Raw genomic sequence first — 18,819 nt, forward strand, 5'->3', positions numbered from 1 at the left:
CTAGCCTATAGTAAACGGGTTAATCTAGGTGACAGAAAAAAAATCCAATGGCATCTTTCACAGAAATGGACAATCCTAAAATTTGTATGGAACCACAGAAGTCCCCAACCCTAGAGGCATCACATCACACTCCTTGATTACAAAGTATATTCTTTTTTTTTTTTTTTAAAGATTTTGTTTTATTTACTCATGAGAGACACAGAGTGAGAGACAGAGGCAGAGACACAGGCAGAGGGAGAAGCAGGCTCCATGCAGGGAGCCCGACGTGGGACTCGATCCAGGGTCCCCAGGATCACGCCGTGGGCTGCAGGCAGCACCAACTGCTGCGCCACCGGGGCTGCCCCTCAAAGTATATTCTAATCAAAACTGTGGGATCGGCATGGAAACCTCTAGATCAACAGAGCAGAGCCCGGAAACAAACCTGCGCGGTACACGTTTCCCCCCATATTTGGAAGCAGTGTTCCTGTGAAACCTTGCGTAAGCCAAAATGATTGATACAAAGTGAAAAATTGATTCCCCTTAGCTTACATGGAGGAGTTTTTGAGAATTCCCAGACCCCCAAAATAATCTCTGAGGCTTCTCTGATGCTTTGGGACACCTCTTGCAAACAGACGCAGAAAATCAATTGAAGGCAGCCCGGGTGGCTCAGCGGTTTAGCGCTGCCTGTGGCCCAGGGCGTGATCCTGGAGTCCTGGGATCGAGTCCCACGTCGGGCTCCCCGCATGGAGCCTGCTTCTCCCTCTGCCTCTGTCTCTGCCTCTCTCTCTCCTCTCTGTTTCTCATGAATAAATAAAATATTTTTAAAAATAAAAAATCAAATTGAAATACTGCCTGGACACTCCTAGTTCAAAGCTAGGGCACTTTGATGCGACATGTAATCCCCAGGGAAACTTGGTGGGCGGCTCTCCCAGTGTGGGGTGCTCACGGCCTCTGAGGGCTCACTGCAAAACAAAAGCTGAATGTCGTTTTTTGCTTTTCACCCTATTTCATAAAAGCAAAAATCCCCTTTAGATTTCTTTTCATGAGTGAAGATAGGTCCTAACGGAGGTCTTTCTTAAAAGCAAAATGGCCTAACAGGAACTTTCATAAAGCAGGGGATATCTGTATCTGGCAAATCTGTATCTTGACAAACGAGCCAAGTATTCTATACGATGGGGAAAGGACAGTTTCTCTAATAAATGGTACTGGAAAACTAGACTAACCACATGCAAAAGAATGAGACTGGACCATTGCTTTACACCATTCACAAACAGTAACTCAAAATGGGTTAAACACTTGGATATAAGACCTGAAACCTGAAAATTAGAAAAGATGTGATAAGCAATTTGATGTAGGTCTTGGCAATGATGTTTTCTAATGTGACACCCAAAAGCAAAGGCAACAAAAGCAAAAATATTCATCTACATCAAACTAAAAAGCTCCTGCATTAGCACAGGAAACCAACAAAACAAAAAGGCAAACTACTGAGCGGCAGAAAATGTTTGCAAATCATGTATCTGATAAGAGTTTAATATTTGAAACCTATAAAGAACTCACACAATAGCAGAAATATATTAATTAATTAGTTTATATCTCCAAATTAAAAAGGGCAGATCTGAATAGACTTTTCCCCAAAGACGACATACAGATGGCTAACAAGTACCGGAAAAGATGCTCACCATCATGAATCATCAGGGAAATGCAAATTAAAGCCACAATCAGATATCACTCGAAGCCTTTTAGAATGGCTATCATCACAAAGACAAGAAATGACATGTGTTGCTGGGAAAAGGAACCCTTGTACACTGCTGGTGGGTTATAGACTGATGCAAGCACTACGGAAAACAGCATGGATGGTCCTCAAAAAATTAAAAGCAGGACTGCCATGTGATCCAACAATTCCACTTCTGGTTTATAGCTAAAGGAAATCACTGTCTCAAAAAGATACCTGCACCCCCATATCCACTGCAGCATTATTTACAATAGTCAAGACATGGAAACAACCTAGGTGACCCCTGAAAAATGAACAGATAAAGAAATGTGAGGGTTTGCATGTGTGCATGCACACACACACACACACACACAGGAATATTCAACCATAAAAAGAAGGAAATCTTACCATGTGCAACAACATGAAGGAACCTTGAGGGCATTATGCTAAGTGAAACAAGTCAAAGACAAATACTGTAGGATCGCACTTATATGTGGAAACTAATAATGACTAAAAACTCATAGATACAGAGAACACTGTCAGTGACTCCAGAGGTGGGCGTTGGGGAGATGGGAAAAATGGGTAAAGGGGGTCAAAAGATACAAACTTCCAGCCAAATGGGACACCTGAGAAGCTCAGGGATTGAGAGTGTCTGCCTTGGGCTCAAGGCGTGACCCCAGGGTCCTGGGATCGAGCCCCACATCAGGCTCCCGAGAGGAGCCTGCTTCTCTGTCTGCCTGTGTCTTGGTCTCTCTCTGTGTCTCATGAATAAATAAAATCTTAAAAAAAAAAACATCCAGCTATAAAATAAGTTCCGGATGCAATGTACAGCATGATGACTATTGTGAATAATACTTTACTGTATATTTGAAAGTTGCTAAGACAACAGATCTTAAAGTTCTCATCACCAGGAAAAATTTTTTTTGGTAACTATGTAAGATGATGGATGTTAAGTGTAAACTAGACGTACTGTTTGTCATTTTGATTTTTAAAAATATTATTTATTTATTCATGAGAGACACAGAGAGAGAGAGGCCGAGACACAGGCAGAGGGAGAAGCAGGTTCCATGCAGGGAACCCGACGTGGGACTCCATCCCAGGTCTCCAGGATCAGGCCCTGAGCCGAAGGCGGCGCTAAACCACTGAGCCACCCAGGCTGCCCCTGTTTGTCGTTTTGAGATGTATACAATATTATGTTGTATACCTGCAACCGATATTCTATGTCAATGTTACTTTTTTAATAAAAAAAGGAAAAGATACAAGTCAAAAAAATTTTTAGAGATTTTATTTATTCTTGAGAGACAGAGAGGGAGACACGGGTGGAGGGAGAAGAAGGCTCCCTGTGGAGAACCAGCTGCGGGACTCGATCCCAGGACCCCGGATCATGCCCTGGGCCAAAGGCAGATGCTCAACCGCTGAGCCACCCAGGGGGCCCAAAGTTAAATTTTTTTTTAAAGCCTTTCAATTTATGAATCATGTCAGTTTTTTTTTTAAGATTTTATTTATTTATTCATGAGAGACAGAGATAGAGGCAGAGACATAGGCAGAGGGAGAAGCAGGCTCCCTGTAGGGAGCCCAATGCAGGACTCAAACCCAGGACCCCGGGATCACAACCTGAGCCAAAAGCTCAGCCAATGAGCCACCCAGGTGCCCCCACCTACGACCTTTAAAAACATTTTTATTTAGGTAATCTCTACACCCCATGGCGGGCTCAAACTCACAACCCCAAGATCAAGAGTTGCATACTCTTCTGACTGAGCCAGTCCCACAAATGCTACTCTTGAAATGTGGCTTTACTGGCCCAAAGTGCTGTGGTTCACTGGGTGTGGCAACACCACTGTCTGCCCAACAGCCACCTTCCCCTCTTCCCTACATACAGAATCCCAGAGCATTCCTGGTGGCAGTGTGCCGGATAAGACGTAAGAGGAAGTCAGCTGGGGACTGGAGTGTCAACAGAAGAAAGCCCTCATTGCCTCCTTCCTTTTTGGTTGGGTCACTGTTGGAAGGATGTGATGCCTGGAGCAGCAGCCGCCTTCTTTCGGGCCTTGAGGTGACTAACATAAGGAGGAAAAGCTAACATGATTAAGGAATACATATTTTATAAATTAGGGTCATGGGGCATATACATACAATGAAATATTATTCAGCATTAAAAAAAAAAAAAAAAAGGAAAACTTGCCATTTGCAACAATTTGGATGGACCTCCAGGGCATTATGCCAAATAAAATAAGTCAGACAGGGTAGCCCCGGTGGCGCAGCGGTTTAGCGCCACCTGCAGCCCAGGGTGTGATTCTGGAGACCCGGGATCGAGTCCCACATCAAGCTCCCTGCATGGAGCCTGCTTCTCCCTCTGCCTGTGCCTCTGCCTCTCTCTCTCTGTGTCTCTCATGAATAAATAAATAAAATCTTAAAAAAAAAAAAAGGAGAGACCACTGCATTTGGAGGTCTTTCCTGTTAAAAAAAGAAAGTCAGACAGAGAAAAGACAAATACCGTATTACCTCACCTGAATGTAAAAATACACAAAAAATAAAACACTGAGCTCACAGATTCAGAGAACAGAATCGTTGTTTGGGGGATCCAGCTCTGAGGGTGGGGAAATGGGTGAAAAGGGTGAAAAGGAACCAACTTCCAGTTATAAAATGACTAAGTCCTGGAGATGTAATATACGTGTACATGGTGACTAGAGTTAATAATATTGTATTGCATATTTGAAAGTTGCTAAGAGAGATCTTATAAGTTTTCATCATAAGAAAACAATTCTTTTCTGTGTGATTATCTCACAATATATATAAATAGAGAATCATTATGTTATGCACCTAAAACTCATGTTACATGTCAATTATACCTCAACAGAAAGAGCTAAAAATCTAGGCTCAGGCAATAGAGTGAATATACACACACAACTGAACATAAGAGAGGGTCGGAGGATAAAGGGGAGCTAAGAGTGCAGCTGAGGGGCCTTATGTCATCTCTGCAAACCTGTGTCTACCTAACACTGCCTACCCACTCTACCCCCTAAAAGTCTTTACCTTTATTTAAACAAAGCTCGCTCTGGCCTCCTCTGAAACCTGGCTCACCTGCCAAGAGACCTCACTCATCTGGGAGGTGGGGTCCACATTCTCCTTGCACCCCAAAGCTGCTTCCCCATTGTTATTCTCATAAAAAATCTCAGCTCCTGGGACACCTGGGTGGCTCAGCAGTTGAGTGTCTGCCTTTGGCTCCCGGCGTGATCCTGGGGTCCTGGGATCGAGTCCCGCGACGGGCTCCCGGTGGGGAGCCTGCTTCTCCCTCTGCCTGTGTCTCTCATGAAGAAATAAATAAATAAATAAATAAATAAATAAATAAATAAATAAATAAAATTTCAGCTCCTTTCGAGTTGATACACCGTCTCTACCGTCTCTGTCATTCACTAACCACACACCCACTCCATACTTATCGAAGGGCACGGCCCCCTGAATACTGCTGTCACCCCGTGTCTCCAACGTATGCCACAGGCTCTTCGGTAATCACCATCAGAGTTCCTCCTTGTGGCGGACAACGTAGGCTTCCTCCCCAGTGTCCTTCTACTCCTTCCCGTTTGGATGGGCTCCAGTCCACCTCCAAAGGCAGACAAACCCCAACTGGCCTGTGGGGCAGGGTAATGCCATCCTCCTTGTCGTGGGGGCGGGCAAACCCCTGCCGTTGCCACACAGGGCATGCTGTTTCCCTAGTCATGGTGATGAATTCCAGGCTTGATGGCAGCATTTTTCTAAGTCCCTCGAGTCAGAGTGAAGTTCAGGAACCGATTCCAATGGTGAAGGAGGGCTCCCTCTGGTGTGTGTGGCTCTGTCAGGACAGCAGGAGACTCCTGATCTCAGGGTCATGAGTTCAAGCCCCATGTTGGGTATAAAGCTTACTTTAAAAAGAATACAAATAAATACTTCCAAATTAAAAAAGAAAAGCTCACTCTTTTCCTCTTGTGGTATAAGGATGTGATGCCTGCACAGCCAAGCCAGATATGACTCCAGGAGGGAATTCAAGTAAGAAGCTAACAAATGGAGGACAGTGGCCAGAAAAGTAGAAAATCCTTTTGTGATGTCATGAAATTCTGGATCAAAATGAACTTGAAACCCACCCTACCTCTTGATTTTTCAGTTACATAAGCCAATAAATCCTCTTTATTGGTTACCCAGGTTTAGTCAGATTTTTGCTACTTGCTATCGAAAAAGCCCTAAAGAACATTCTCCTCAGATCCAATAACCTTCACGTCTCTACCCTTTCAACCATTCACACCCTATTCCTGTCTTCCTCTATAGTCTTTGGAATTTTAATCTCAAATGCACTATTTCCTTCAACAGCTGTGAGATCTCCAAGCATCTTACTTCTCAACCTCATTGAGACCCAAGACTGTTAGTGACTTTTTATATTCTCTCAATCTAATAGGTCACTTTTTCTTTCTTTCTTTCTTTCTTTCTTCTTTCTTTCTTTCTTTCTTTCTTTCTCTTCTTTCTTTCTTTCTTTCTTCTTTCTTCTTTCTTTTTGAAGAAAGCTCTACACTTTTTTTTTTTTTTTTAGCTCTACACCTTTTTAAAGAAAGCTCTACACCCAATGTGGGACTTGAACTCATGACCCTAAGATCACAGGTTGCACACTCTATCCTCTGACACAGCCACACGTCCTAATGGGTCACTTCTGTACTTACTCCTCTATTTGGCCTAGACCGCAAACCCTCTTTTTTTTTTTAATTTTTATTTATTTATGATAGAGAGAGAGAGAGAGGCAGAGACCTAGGCAGAGGGAGAAGCAGGCTCCATGCACCGGGAGCCCGATGTGGGATTCGATCCTGGGTCTCCAGGATCGCGCCCTGGGCCAAAGGCAGGCGCTAAACCGCTGCGCCACCCAGGGATCCCCACAAACCCTCTTTTACTCAGACTCCCAACTTCCTCACTTTCATGTTCATCCATCATCCCTACTCCACAAAACTCCATTGTCTAGATCCATTACCATTCCAGCTGCCTCTTTGCTCTAGCTCCATCGTCCAAGCAGCAGAATACTGTCGGAAGGAGGAAATCACTACCTGGCATCGTTACATGAGCTCCCACTGCAACCACCCTTTAAGCTGCTCAGCAAATTCACGTAGGGAGCACAGAGTAGGCACTCAGTACATCTCAATTGAGTATTGATTGGCTCCCCAGTAAGCTGTCTCCCACTTTCCACAGTACCTGTTTCAAACCTTCACTACCTTCTCAAGCCACCTCCTCCTATATCCTCTTTTAGCAAATCAATCACCTCATATTCTAATGCAAGGTAAGAATACCTGGGAACTCTCTCAATCTCCTGAATCCCCAATCTATCTCATCAACTTACTAGTATCAGCGTCTATCCTTGATTCTTCCCTTTTATCCAAATATCCATTCATTCTACAGATATTTGCCCAGTATATGCCAGGCACTGTACCCTACTTGGCCCTAGAAAGTGCGTGTTGGAAGGGAGGGAGAGCAGAGATCTAAAAGACAGTAGCAATAACCTGAGAAAAGGGACCAGGACATCTTTAAAGATCTGCGAGCTAGTAGATATGGCTGGTATAGAGGTGTAACTGGTACAAGGAAGCAGTGTTTGAAACTGCTGGGTTTTGTGAACCAACTAAAGATTTAGTCTTTACCAAAATACATGGAAGGATTTTAGGTAGGGAGATGACATGATCAAATACACATTCTGAAAAGATCATTCCTTTTATTAAAGCTGTAGTTAGGGTTGCCTGGGTGGCTCAGTGGTTGAGCATCTGCCTTCAACTCCAGGCATGATCCTGGGGTCTGGAATCGAGTTCTGCATCGGGTTCCCTGCTTGGAGCCTGCTTCTTCCTCTGCCTATGTCTCTGCCTCTCTCTCTGTCTCTCATGAATAAAATAAAATATATATATTTTTATTTATTAAAAAAAAATTTTTTTTATTATTTATTTATGATAGGCACACAGTGAGAGAGAGAGGCAGAGACACAGGCAGAGGGAGAAGCAGGCTCCATGCACCGGGAGCCCGACGTGGGATTCGATCCTGGGTCTCCAGGATCGCGCCCTAGGCCAAAGGCAGGCGCTAAACCACTGCGCCACCCAGGGATCCCAAAATATATATATTTTTAAAGCTGTAATTAACTTAGTTTGTTCTCTGTCCTTTCCATAGCTAAAAATATTTAAAAAAGATTCCCAGGCCCTAACACAGACCCAGAGTCAGAATCTTTGTGGGCAGAGTCTGCAAGTTTGTCTGTTTACAAAGTTCTCAGGAGATTCTGAAGAACAGCTAAATCTGGGAACCGCTAGTTTAGAGCATTAAAAAAATGAAACTAGGGGCATCTGGGTAGCTCAGCCGGTTGAGTGTGTGCCTTTGGCTCAGGTCATGATCCCAGAGTCCTGGGATCAAGCCCCACATTGGGCTCCCTGCTTCTTTCTCCCTCTTCCACTTACCCCTGCTTGTGTGCTCTATCAAATAATAAAAATTAAAAAATGAAACTAGCAAAGGGGGTGTCTGACTCTTGATCTTGGCTCCGGGTCTTTTTTTTTTTTTTTGTCTCGGGTCTTGAGCTTAAGCCCTGAGCTGGGCTCTGCCCTAGGCATGAAGCCTACTTAAAAAAATAAAAAATAGGGATCCCTAGGTGGCGCAGCGGTTTGGCTCCTGCCTTTGGCCCCAGGGCGCGATCCTGGAGACCGGGGATCGAATCCCACATCGGGCTCCCGGTGCATGGAGCCTGCTTGTCCCTCTGCCTGTGTCTCTGCCTCTCTCTCTCTGTGTGACTATCATAAATTAAAAAAATAAAATTAAAAAAAAATAAAAAATAAACACAAAACAAGGACTTTAGAGTTAGATTCGCTTTTTATTTTTTAGATTTACATTTGAACCTTGACTCTGCTCCCATACTCTAGATCACACTGGCAAAAGAAGCAGAGACTCGGGATCCCTGGGTGGCGCAGCGGTTTGGCGCCTGCCTTTGGCCCAGGGCGCGATCCTGGAGACCCGGGATCGAATCCCACATCGGGCTCCCGGCATGGAGCCTGCTTCTCCCTCTGCCTGTGTCTCTGCCTCTCTCTCTCTCTCTCTGTGACTATCATAAATAAATAAAAAAAAAAAAGAAAGAAAGAAGCAGCAGAGACTCTGGGAGTCTCAGTTTCCCGTTCCTTAAAGACGGAGCCATGCCTGACCTTCTTTATGGGGTGCTTGGGTGGCTCAGTCGATTAAGTGTTAGGTCATGCTGTCAGGGTCCCAAGTTGGGCTCCCAGATTAGAAGACAAGAATAATGCAAAAATGAGGGGTTTGCCAGTCTGTTTGCCAAGAGTCTTCATGTTTTCTCTGGGGCGCGGGGCGCGGCGGGACCCTTCTCTTCAGCTCCCCCTCGGCTGCTCCTCGGAGGTAATCCAGCCCAAGCGGAAAGGGCTTGGTGAAGGCCTCCGCGGAGAGCGGCTGACCTCCTCCTCCACCTCCTGTTAGGCTGTAGGCAACCGTCCCTACTCTTCCGAGCGGCTTGCACACCCCCACCGCCCGCCCCCTCCTCTGACCCTCGGCCTGTCAGCCGCGAGCCCCGCGAGCCCCCGCAGCCCCAGCCCCGGAGGGCTGCGGGGCGTCTCGGGAAGGAGATGACCAGCGCGGACGGAGGCGTGAGGCCCGAGGCGCTGGGCGGCGCAGCCCCGCGGTTCCAGGCAGAGCCGAGGCCCCGCGCCGCGGGATGGAGAAACTTGCACAGTGGGAGGAGCCGGGGCAGGTGGCCAAGGCCTAATCCCAAATCTTAACATTTACTTCAACTACCAGCAGCTCATTACCGAAAAAAAAGAAAAAAGAAAAGAAAGGAGAATTCGGTGGAGTTGCTGTTCCAAGTCACACGGCCCCTCGGCGGCGCCCGCTCCCCCGCCCCCCGGGAGCCCCCGCTCAGCGTCGCAGATGCCCGGGCCCGCGCGGCTCTGGCGCCGGGGCGGGGGGGGGGCTGTAGAGCGGTCACCGCCGCTCAGCTCCGGGAGGCGGAGGGCGCCCAAACGGCCTGAGTCACCGCCGCCGCCACCTGCCGGAAGCCGCCGCTCGGGCGAGGTCTCCCAGCTGCCAGCGGCCTTCCCGTGAGGCCGCGGGCGCGCGAGGACTACGACTCCCGGCATGCTCCGAGGCCGCTGGCGTTAACCCTTCGGGGCCCGCGGCCTCCCAGCCCCGCCTCCGCCCTCACCTGGACCCCGCAGGGTGAGTTTTGGGGAGCTGGGGAGGGACTCTTTCCTTTATTTAAGCTTGATTTGAGGTGTGGGTGCGTGCGTGTGCATGTGCGTGTGTGTGAGTGAGATGAGTTCTGGGAGGCTGGAACGATTCCGATTTTTCTAAAATGGGACAGTGTTCAGTAATGAGATTCAGACGCATTTTTGCAAGTGAGAGACGAATCATCAAATCTCTGAACCCCAGGGTCTAAGTGGAATCATTACTCTTCCTCAGAATGCTGCCTAAATCTTTTCCTTTCTTATCCCAAGAACAAAAGTAGCCGCAACCCCTTCCCCTCTCCCCGCCACCTCCGACTTAGACCCTACCCGGTGCCCCCAGCAAGGTTTGGAACCTGGCGCCAGGGCCAGGGTTGTTACCATTCTCTGCTTGGTGGGTAAGTACCTTTGGAACCCATAGGACCTCCCACATCCTTTTGGATTAGAGATTTTAGGATTTAGGCTCCTGGCCTCCCAGGGCCTGCCCTTCCTCTCAGGTGCACCACAGAGTCCCTGCAGGCTCCGCAGGCTCCCTACCTTCCTTTGACTTGATGGACCATGGGGCCTGTGGAAAAGGGTTCCTTCCTTGGTGTGTGGGTGGTGGGTGTTAAACCTGATCCTTGTTCCCACCCTTACCCTTAAAACCATATTGGGAACAGGAGATCATGGGGTGTGTGTGTGTGTGTGTGTGTGTGTGATCACACTCCTTTATGTTACTGTTCTTTATCTATACTGGCACAATTCCAGTTCTGGGCTGGGAGACGGTGGCAGTGACTGTAAGATTTGGGGATTAAAGGCTGTGGGGTCAACTGCCCCTGCTCCTCAACTATAGTCAGAGGGGAGTAGAAGAGCTGCTTGGTTTTTTCATCTTAAACTGCTCCTGGACCCCACTTTTTTTTTTTTTTTTTTTTAAGATTTTATTTTCAAGTAGTCTGCACACCCAGTGTGGGGCCCAAATCCACAATTCCAAGATGAGGAGTCACATGCCCTACTGACTGAGCCAGCCAGGTGCCCCTCCCAGACCCCACTCTAACAATCCCAGTTCACAAGGGCCCCCTCCCTGCCTCAGCCTTTAAGGGTCTAAAGCTGCTAAAACAAAAGGGCTACTCTGTGTGTGTGGGAGGGGGGTCGAGGCCTGGAATGCCTGGGTCCCCTTCTTTGCTTCACCCCTGTGTCAGTGTCTGTCACTGGCAAGCATCCTATCCTTACCCCGGAGGTTAACTCCCTCATTCTGGGCAGTCTCTGGCTTCCTTCCCCTGCCCCCAAAGGGGCCATTGTTCTGGCTAGCATTTGGGGCTTAGTGAACAGAAGAGAGAAGACCTTGGGGCAGGAGTCCTGAACCATAGGAGTCCAGGGCAGGCCGGCATATCTCTCCTCTATCTCACCCTCCTCACCGCCAACTGGCTCCCTGCCCCTGCCCCCGCCCCTTGACATCCCAGACTCCCTGGCTATTTAAACAGAGATGGGTGCCCCCATCGGCACACTGTCCTTTGGCCACCGGACATCATGCCTCCCAAGAAGGATGTTCCTATGAAGAAACCAGCGGGACCCTCTATTTCCAAGCCTGCTGCCAAACCAGCAGCAGGGGCCCCTCCTGCCAAGCCCAAGGCTGAGCCAGCTCCAGCTGTCCCTCCAGCTCCTCAGAAAACCCAGGAGCCCCCCATCGATCTCTCCAAAGTGGTGGTGAGTCTTGGGAGACTGAGGAAGAATTTGTAAGGGATGGTACAGGGTGGGAAACAGCCGAGGTGGTTAGGGGTATCTAAAAGATAGGGACTCGGTGAGCACTGCACGGATACTGGAGATCCCTCTTGGTCCCCTATTTGGAAGCATCCAGGCTTATGACTGCTGTTCTTTTTTATTCTCTCCCTCTAACCTATACTATATGTGTGGGTACATACACACATTCTCACTGACCCCTCTGCTGGCGGCAGGGACCTGGGAGATGGGGAACATCTGGGTTCTGAGGACAGTTTCAAGGTGAAGAGAGGGAGCTGGTGCCTGTGCCTGGCTGACTGTTCGGTTCTAAAAGCCACAACTCTGAACCCCAGGAGGGAAGGCTGAGGAGGACAGACTTGTTAGACAATCACAGCTGGGGGCCAGGGGTAAATTTAGCCTTTGTTCAGCCCCCAGTTATGTGAGGGATGCAGAGCTCAGGGCACTGGAGGGAGGGGAACAGGTGGCATGGGATTAACCCTGTTCCCAGGAAACCCTCCCCCCCATAATTCCTCCTCTTGGGATTCTCCCAAGGTCCAGAGCTGGGAATGGGACTGAGGTGGCTGGGCTCCCAGCCTGGTCTCTTTGGGCCCCTCCCCAGAAGTGGCTGCCAGTTGGTTGGGAGGAGTGCTGGAGAGAGATTCAGTGAGCCCTGTCATCTCTCCTCACCTGCTCTTTTCTTCCACAGATCGAGTTTAACAAGGACCAGCTGGAGGGTGAGGAGAAGCTGGTCCCTTAAGCCGCACCGTCTAGCCCCAAGCCCCTGGTCAGATCCTCTTTCTGTTCCCCTAGCCCAACCTTGGATAGCGCCACCGTCTAGTCCCAACCTTGGAACCTTCCTCCTAGTGCTCTGTGTCCTCTGTTCTGCCTAGCTCTAGTTCGGAGTTTCTGAACCTCCTTTCTGTCAGGGGTGGAGTGGGGGGGTGGTGATGGGAACCCCTGGTCTCAACACTGACCTCTCCTTGTACTTCAGAGTTCAAGGAGGCCTTTGAGCTGTTTGATCGAGTAGGGGACGGCAAGATCCTGTATGGTCAGTGTGGGGATGTGATGAGGGCTCTGGGCCAGAACCCCACCAACGCCGAGGTGCTCAGGATCCTGGGGAACCCCAAGAGTGATGGTGAGGGGGATGCCTGGAGCAATGCGGTTTTTCAGTGTGGTGGTGGAACCGAGGAATGGTGGCAAGGTGACAAAGGATGCTGGGGTGGCTCTTGGGACTTCAAACACTGTCAGACACCTTTAAAAAAACATCCTGAACGTTGAATGGGATGAAAAGCTTCGTGGTAGGGATGGAGCTGGGCCCAAGGTGACACTACAGTGACCCCTCCCTCCCGTTTCCAACCTCCAGAGCTGAAGTCCCGGCGTGTGGACTTCGAGACTTTCCTGCCCATGCTCCAAGCAGTCTCCAAGAACCGGGACCAAGGGACATACGAGGACTACCTGGAGGGGCTTCGAGTGTTTGACAAAGAGGGGAACGGCAAAGTCATGGGCGCGGAGCTCAGACACGTGCTCACCACCCTGGGTGAGGCAGGGACGGAACTCGGGGCGGGCGGGGAGCAGGGGCCAGACCAGTAGGCACGGAGGCAGGGCCGGGAAGCATTACCGCCCTACAGGCCATGGGCAGGGGCTAAGGAGGTCGGAGCCCTGGGGCAGAACCCGAAGGTAAGGGGAGGGGGTGCAGTTGCCTCCCACAGGACAGAGGAGAGGGGTGAGGTGGAAAGCCTGACTTTTTGCTGTGGGAGAGAGGCCTGCGCTCTGTGACCTGGGGCCCCCGTCCCCTTTCCCTCCGTGGAGGCGTTGACCAGGCGCGCGGGCAGGTGCAGTGGGAGGGAGAGGCAGGGCACACTGAGGGGCCCTTACCAGGATTCCTTTGGGCTTCGGCTCGGCGCCAAGCTTGGGGGGGGGGGGGGCACCGCCCGGAAGAGGAAGGGCGGGGGGGTGGGCAGGGACTGATCTGTTCTGTCGGGCTCAGGAGAGAGGATGACTGAGGAGGAGGTGGAGACCGTCCTGGCCGGACATGAGGACAGCAACGGCTGCATCAACTATGAAGGTGAGGGGCCGCGGGAGCGGCGGGAGCGGCGGGAGCGGCGGGGCCGGGGCTCGCGGTCCGGGTGGGGGGGACGGACCCGGATTATCTGAACCCGGAGCCGGGCCTGCTTCTGAACCCTCCCGCCTCGTCTCCGCAGCCTTCCTGAAGCACATCCTCAGCGTCTGAGCTCCTACAGGTAGGGCCGTCCCGCTGCGCTCGAGGCAGCTTCCGTCCCTCCCCTCGGCGGGGCCACGGAGCCGGGAAGGCGAGCCCACGGCGCCGCGCGAGCGACCGCCCTCGGCAGCTTGCCTCGTTTCCACAGGCGCGGTGGGGCTGGACTCGGCGCCCCTCCCCGGCGATGGAAGCACGTTCCTGCCACTAGGAGGTCCCCTGTTGTTTCAAAATAAAGAGACGGCTCCTCCCTAGGCGTCCGACTGCTGCTTTCTTGGTGGGGGGGGAGACGGGGGGCGGCCTCTCCTCTCCGGGATCGCCGACCCTCCGATTCCTCGCGCCTGGCTCCACCCGCCGCCGCAGCTCGGCCCCCCGCAGGGAGCGCGGCGCCAGAGGGAGGAGCGGAGGCCCCGCCCACCTCATTACTAACGTAGCGCCCTCATCTGCATAAGGCCGGGCCGCCGTTTCTATTGGCTGGGCCGGCGCTGTGACGTCACGGGGACGCACGAGGACTAGGGCAGGGCCGGGCGCCGGAGCCATTGCTGCAGGAGAGGGTCCCGCAGAGGCGCGCCGTCGCGATGGTGGGGCCCGGGCCCGGGACGCGGAGCGTGGCTCGGGGCGAGGCGGGAGGCCGGGGCGGGGCTTTGCGGAGCGAACCCGAGGGCCTGGCAGGTCGGGGGCGGGGTTGGAGAGTTCGGGGGTCTTGTCCTGGCGGGAAGCGAGTCCCCAGCACGGAGCAGGACTTAGTGGTTCAGTTGGCGGGACGGGGATGGACGCTTGGGGGCTGCAGTTGAGATGCTGACGGCCCCCCTCTTCCCTGAGCAGTGTGATTTCACCGAGGACCAGACCGCCGGTACGTAAGCCCCGACCCGCTGAGGTCGCGTCTCGGGAGAGGGGCCCCCGCCTCCAGCACTACCCCCACCAGGCCGGCCCTCTCTTCCCCCCGGGACCTACTTCCTGCCGTCTCCTCTCCCTCCTCGGCATCCTCCATTTTCTCTTCTCACTCTTTCTTCCTCCCTCCCCTTCCACTCTAGATCCGAGCCCCAAGCCCCGGGTGAGTGTTAGGCGGTGTGGGCATGAGACAACTTGGTCACCTAACGCCTGCGGTGTGTGCGGGGCGGGGAGGGTGTATTAAGTTGCCTGCGCTCCTCCGTCCCTTAATCAGCTTCTGCCTCTTTCCTCCTCCTGTGATAACACCACCCCCAGCTCCCCCCCCCCCCCCCCCCCCGCCCAGTCCGGGATTGTGAAGAGTGTAGAAAGCAGTGACCTGGAATTCTGTGAAAATGGGGACGGGAATTTGCTGAGGATATTTCATAGCAGTGCCCTCTAGAAGTCTGTACCGGAGAGGTGGGAAGTGGCAGGCAGGGATGACCCCGGTCCCCGGCTGCTGCTCCCTCTTCCTTATAAGGACAGGACCCAGACTGGGCGGTGGCGAATTCCTGCCCTGAGTGTAGTGAGGAGGCTGGGCGGGCTTGCTGTCGGCAGAGGGGCGTGTAAGTGGCTGTTACCCTTCAGCCCTGGGGAGGGGGAGGCCGTGTCGTTATGTGGAACGCCTGAGCAGGGACGCAGGGACGCTAGATCCCTCTCAGCGGGCCTGGGCGTACAGTGGTACAAACACCTGGTCTCCTCAGCATGATCAAGAGTTGACTGGGCAGAGGGGGTTTGGGAGGCAGGGTTTGGGTCAACCCCCGCATGCTCAGTGCTGATCTTGTCTGAATCTTCAGAGTTCAAGGAGGCCTTTCAGCTGTTCGATCGAACAGGGGATGGCAAGATCCTGTACAGCCAGTGTGGGGACGTGATGAGGGCCCTGGGCCAGAACCCCACCAACGCCGAGGTGCTCAAGGTCCTGGGGAACCCCAAGAGCGATGGTGAGGGTCCTCAGGAACTATTCCTCAGTGTGGTAATGGGCCTACAGTTCTTTAGCTAAGAGCTTCCCTTTATCTTCATGGGCCCAGACCTCAAGCACATTTGTCTCAACTAGCAAATCCCACAGATTACTCCTGCTTTCAGTGGGAGCCCCCTGCCCCCGTGGGAGCCCTGTAGTCTCCTCAGTCCTGAGGACCCGGGTGACTTTCCTTCCCCCTCCTTTATGGCAGAGATGAATGTGAAGGTGCTGGACTTTGAACACTTCCTGCCCATGCTGCAGACTGTGGCCAAGAACAAGGACCAGGGCACCTATGAGGACTACGTCGAAGGCCTTCGGGTGTTTGACAAGGAAGGGAATGGCACCGTCATGGGTGCTGAAATCCGGCACGTTCTTGTCACGCTGGGTAAGGCTCTGCCCTTGCTCCTTTGAGCTGAGGTGCCACCTGACACACACTTGCCACCCAGATCCCAGAATGCTTTTCTTTCCTTCTGCAGGTGAGAAGATGACGGAGGAAGAAGTAGAGATGCTGGTGGCGGGGCATGAGGACAGCAATGGTTGTATCAACTATGAAGGTGAGGGACTTGGGGCTCTCGTGGAGGAAGCGGTTGTACAGGCAGCTCTTGCCCAAGTGTTTGGGGCTCCGGAGGCAAAGGGCAGGGCCTGGCCCAGCCCGGGAGCGGGAGGCCATGGGGGTATATGACAGGAAAGAAAAGGGTAATGTGTGAAGGGTGGGGAAGGAACGGGAAGTAAAATAAAGGGAATGTCTGTTCCCCCACCACCTGAACCCTTCACCCCATGTCTGTGTCTTGTCTTCACCATGAGTGTCTCTTCCTTCCTGCAGCGTTTGTGAGGCATATCCTGTCGGGGTGACCGGCCCATGGGGCGGGTACGGCTCCTCCCAGCCTCCCTTCTCTAGTCGCCCTCCCCAGTGTTTTTCTCCCCAACCTCTGCTCTCTAGTCCCTGCCCCTCCCCTACTACCATCTGACTTCCTCCTAGCATGTTTCTGCATGGAGCTGACTGGGCAGGGGAGGGGTTCCTCAAAGAGGAAGACAGCCTGGGGGTGTGGTACCTCCTCTCCTAGAATGGGCTCTGAGGTTTTGCTTCTAGGGTCCAGGTGCCGGTGTCTGGGAACTTGCACCAGCCGGTCCCCATCTTGCTTCAGGGTGATCCTTTGGCCCTGGGGCCCAGGTGGTTGGCATGGGGGGGGGGGTGTCGCCTGCCCCATTGTGCTGCTGTAGCAGAATAGTCATTTCTTCTTCCTTCTGCTGGGCAGCTTGGAGGTACCCTAACCCAAATCTCTGTCTTCTCCTGCCAATGGCTGACAATAGCTGTAGGTGTAGTTGAGAACTTTTCTGCCTCCTGCTGTGTTCTTGCTGCTCAGGGTAGGGTGGGGGGCTAACAGCTGGTGGGAGGGGAGCTGGGGGCCGAGAGAACTGGGCAGACTCAAGGTGGCTCCTCTGCAAAGCCAAGGTTGGTTTCTGCGGGCACATACCCATGCTACCTTTGTGGTCCTGTGGTCTCCTGGCCCCTGGTGGACCCCTCCCCTTGGCCCTACTCCCTGGCTCACCCCTTTCTCCGATCCACAGAGCTCGTCCGTATGGTGCTGAATGGCTGAGGACGTTCCTGGTGTGCCCGAGCCCCGTGCCTTCCCCCGTGTGAGACTGCATGTAGCCCCGAAGGCGTCCTAGGTCCTCTTGTCACAGCACCTTTGCCAGCTTGTCTCTCTTGGATATTTGCTATCAGCAGTCACCAAATAAACTTGCTCTGTGCCCTAAGTACGGTTCTGCCTTCCTTCCTGAGCAGGGTGAAGGGGAGGAAAGACCATCCATGGTCAATAGACCAGGGGTCAAAAAAGCTGGGGAAGGGCTTGGGGGATCCATCTTTGTGTCATTTAAAAAGTACTGGCCCCATTCACTGATGTTCCAGAGGCTACCGCTTGGGGGAATTAAGGAAGCCATAAATCCCTGTAGGACCAAAGGCTGGCCATCCTCGGTCTGCCTCCTTTCAGGAAGTCCGCCTAGCCCTCCCATCTGGTTAAACCCAGCCGTCCCTCTCCCAAGCACTGATGGCCTTTTGTGGGGGAAGCCCAGGGAGTGTTTAATGGAGCTAAAGCCAGGCCATATTAGCACTGCCTGAGCCTGTCACCTCGGTAGGGCTAGTGGCCAGTAATAGAAGTATGTGACTTGCCTGCCTTCTTCCTGCCTAATAAGGGAAGGAATGAAGCCATTACTTCTGAAAGGATAAATATACAAAATCTCCAGGTTGGGAGGATGTCCTTCCAAGTCTCAAACAGCTATTTTTAGGGCAGGTGAGAGCCTCTGCCCAGCTCCCAAAACAGTGCACAGTCCTGACAGCTGTGCTGCCTTGAGCCTGTTGTGGAGAGAGGCCTAGTGCCTGCGTGTCTATGGGCCGTCCAGTGCCTCTCCAGCCCAGGCGAATGCCCCTGGAAAGGCTGCCCCCAGCCCCAACCCCCTGCCTGGCAGCCACAGGTCAGAGAACACAGAAGGCATTCACAAGATGGAACTGAAAGCAAATTAATTTATAAAAAAAAAAAAAAAAAAAAGAAAAAAAAAAAGAAAAGAAAAAGGAAAAGAAAAAAAGGAAAGAAAAAAAATTTACAGAAAACTTTTGAACAGAAGAAAGGTGCCGAGACGCAAAGGAAGAGAAACACGGGGACGTGAGCGACAAAGGCCCGGTGGCAGGGACCAGGCAAACTAGTGGAGAGCCCGCCTGGGGTCCTGTCCACCTTCACATCAAGGATGAAGAAGGGAAAGATGGGAGGCCGTGGAATCCAGGGGGCAGAGCCAAGCTGCAAGCTGGGGTAGGCACTACCCTAGGTTGGGCACCCCTCCTCCACTGTCTCCAAATCCCAGGGAACCCCAAGCTACCAGTCAAGGTTCTGATGGTCTCGGTGGAAAAGGGAAGAGGTTAGAGGGGTGACCCACCAAGTCAGAAGAAGGAGGTGCTTAAGTGCTTTTTGAAAAATGCAGGTTTTTACAGCTCCACAGCTCCCCATCCTCTCTAGCTCCCCTTTCCATGTCCTCTAGGCGCCCAGTGACAGGGCCCAGGGAAGAGGAACGGTGCTCTTCCTTCCTCTATTACCTACCACAGGAATCCCCAAAATATGTTTCCCCACCAAATACACATACGCTGACA

General features: G+C 52.0%; 2 protein-coding genes across 5 annotated transcripts; both read left to right on the plus strand.

Moving 5' to 3' along the window:
* Positions 1–9,722: 9,722 nt before the first annotated feature.
* MYL6B (myosin light chain 6B) lies at positions 9,723–15,609 on the plus strand. Of its 3 annotated transcripts, XM_038549663.1 has the most exons (9): positions 9,723–9,880; positions 11,346–11,568; positions 12,287–12,314; positions 12,572–12,715; positions 12,944–13,117; positions 13,568–13,645; positions 13,782–13,820; positions 14,621–14,648; positions 15,520–15,609. In XM_038549663.1, exons 2-7 carry the CDS (start codon positions 11,392–11,394, stop codon positions 13,808–13,810), a joined length of 630 nt encoding a protein of 209 aa, XP_038405591.1. In that variant the 5' UTR covers positions 9,723–9,880; positions 11,346–11,391; the 3' UTR covers positions 13,811–13,820; positions 14,621–14,648; positions 15,520–15,609. The 3 variants fall into 3 exon arrangements, with proteins under 3 accessions (XP_038405591.1, XP_038405589.1, XP_038405590.1); XM_038549661.1 differs by lacking the exons at positions 14,621–14,648; positions 15,520–15,609 and adding an exon at positions 13,947–14,049 and having other exon boundaries at positions 9,724–9,880; XM_038549662.1 differs by lacking the exons at positions 9,723–9,880; positions 14,621–14,648; positions 15,520–15,609 and adding exons at positions 10,096–10,283; positions 13,947–14,049.
* Positions 14,243–17,438, plus strand: MYL6 (myosin light chain 6). 2 transcript variants are annotated; one of them, XM_038549665.1, is made up of 7 exons: positions 14,243–14,376; positions 14,621–14,648; positions 15,520–15,663; positions 15,892–16,065; positions 16,157–16,234; positions 16,504–16,548; positions 17,250–17,438. In XM_038549665.1, exons 1-6 carry the CDS (start codon positions 14,374–14,376, stop codon positions 16,530–16,532), a joined length of 456 nt encoding a protein of 151 aa, XP_038405593.1. In that variant the 5' UTR covers positions 14,243–14,373; the 3' UTR covers positions 16,533–16,548; positions 17,250–17,438. The 2 variants fall into 2 exon arrangements, with proteins under 2 accessions (XP_038405593.1, XP_038405592.1); XM_038549664.1 differs by lacking the exon at positions 16,504–16,548.
* The last annotated feature ends 1,381 nt before the right edge of the window (positions 17,439–18,819 follow it).

Source organism: Canis lupus, chromosome 10 (assembly GCF_011100685.1).
Source record: "Canis lupus familiaris isolate Mischka breed German Shepherd chromosome 10, alternate assembly UU_Cfam_GSD_1.0, whole genome shotgun sequence".
Classification (NCBI taxonomy): Eukaryota; Metazoa; Chordata; class Mammalia; order Carnivora; family Canidae; genus Canis; species Canis lupus.

Excerpts from the sequence above, each read along its gene's own strand:
- MYL6B (XM_038549663.1), top strand. The coding sequence starts at position 11,392 with ATGCCTCCCAAGAAGGATGTTCCTATGAAGAAACCAGCGGGACCCTCT. Across the intron at positions 11,569-12,286 it reads TCGATCTCTCCAAAGTGGTG|ATCGAGTTTAACAAGGACCA; the intron begins GTGAGTCTTGGG and ends TTTCTTCCACAG. Across the intron at positions 13,118-13,567 it reads ACACGTGCTCACCACCCTGG|GAGAGAGGATGACTGAGGAG; the intron begins GTGAGGCAGGGA and ends TGTCGGGCTCAG.
- MYL6 (XM_038549665.1), top strand. Across the intron at positions 15,664-15,891 it reads GGGGAACCCCAAGAGCGATG|AGATGAATGTGAAGGTGCTG; the intron begins GTGAGGGTCCTC and ends CCTTTATGGCAG. Across the intron at positions 16,066-16,156 it reads GCACGTTCTTGTCACGCTGG|GTGAGAAGATGACGGAGGAA; the intron begins GTAAGGCTCTGC and ends TTCCTTCTGCAG.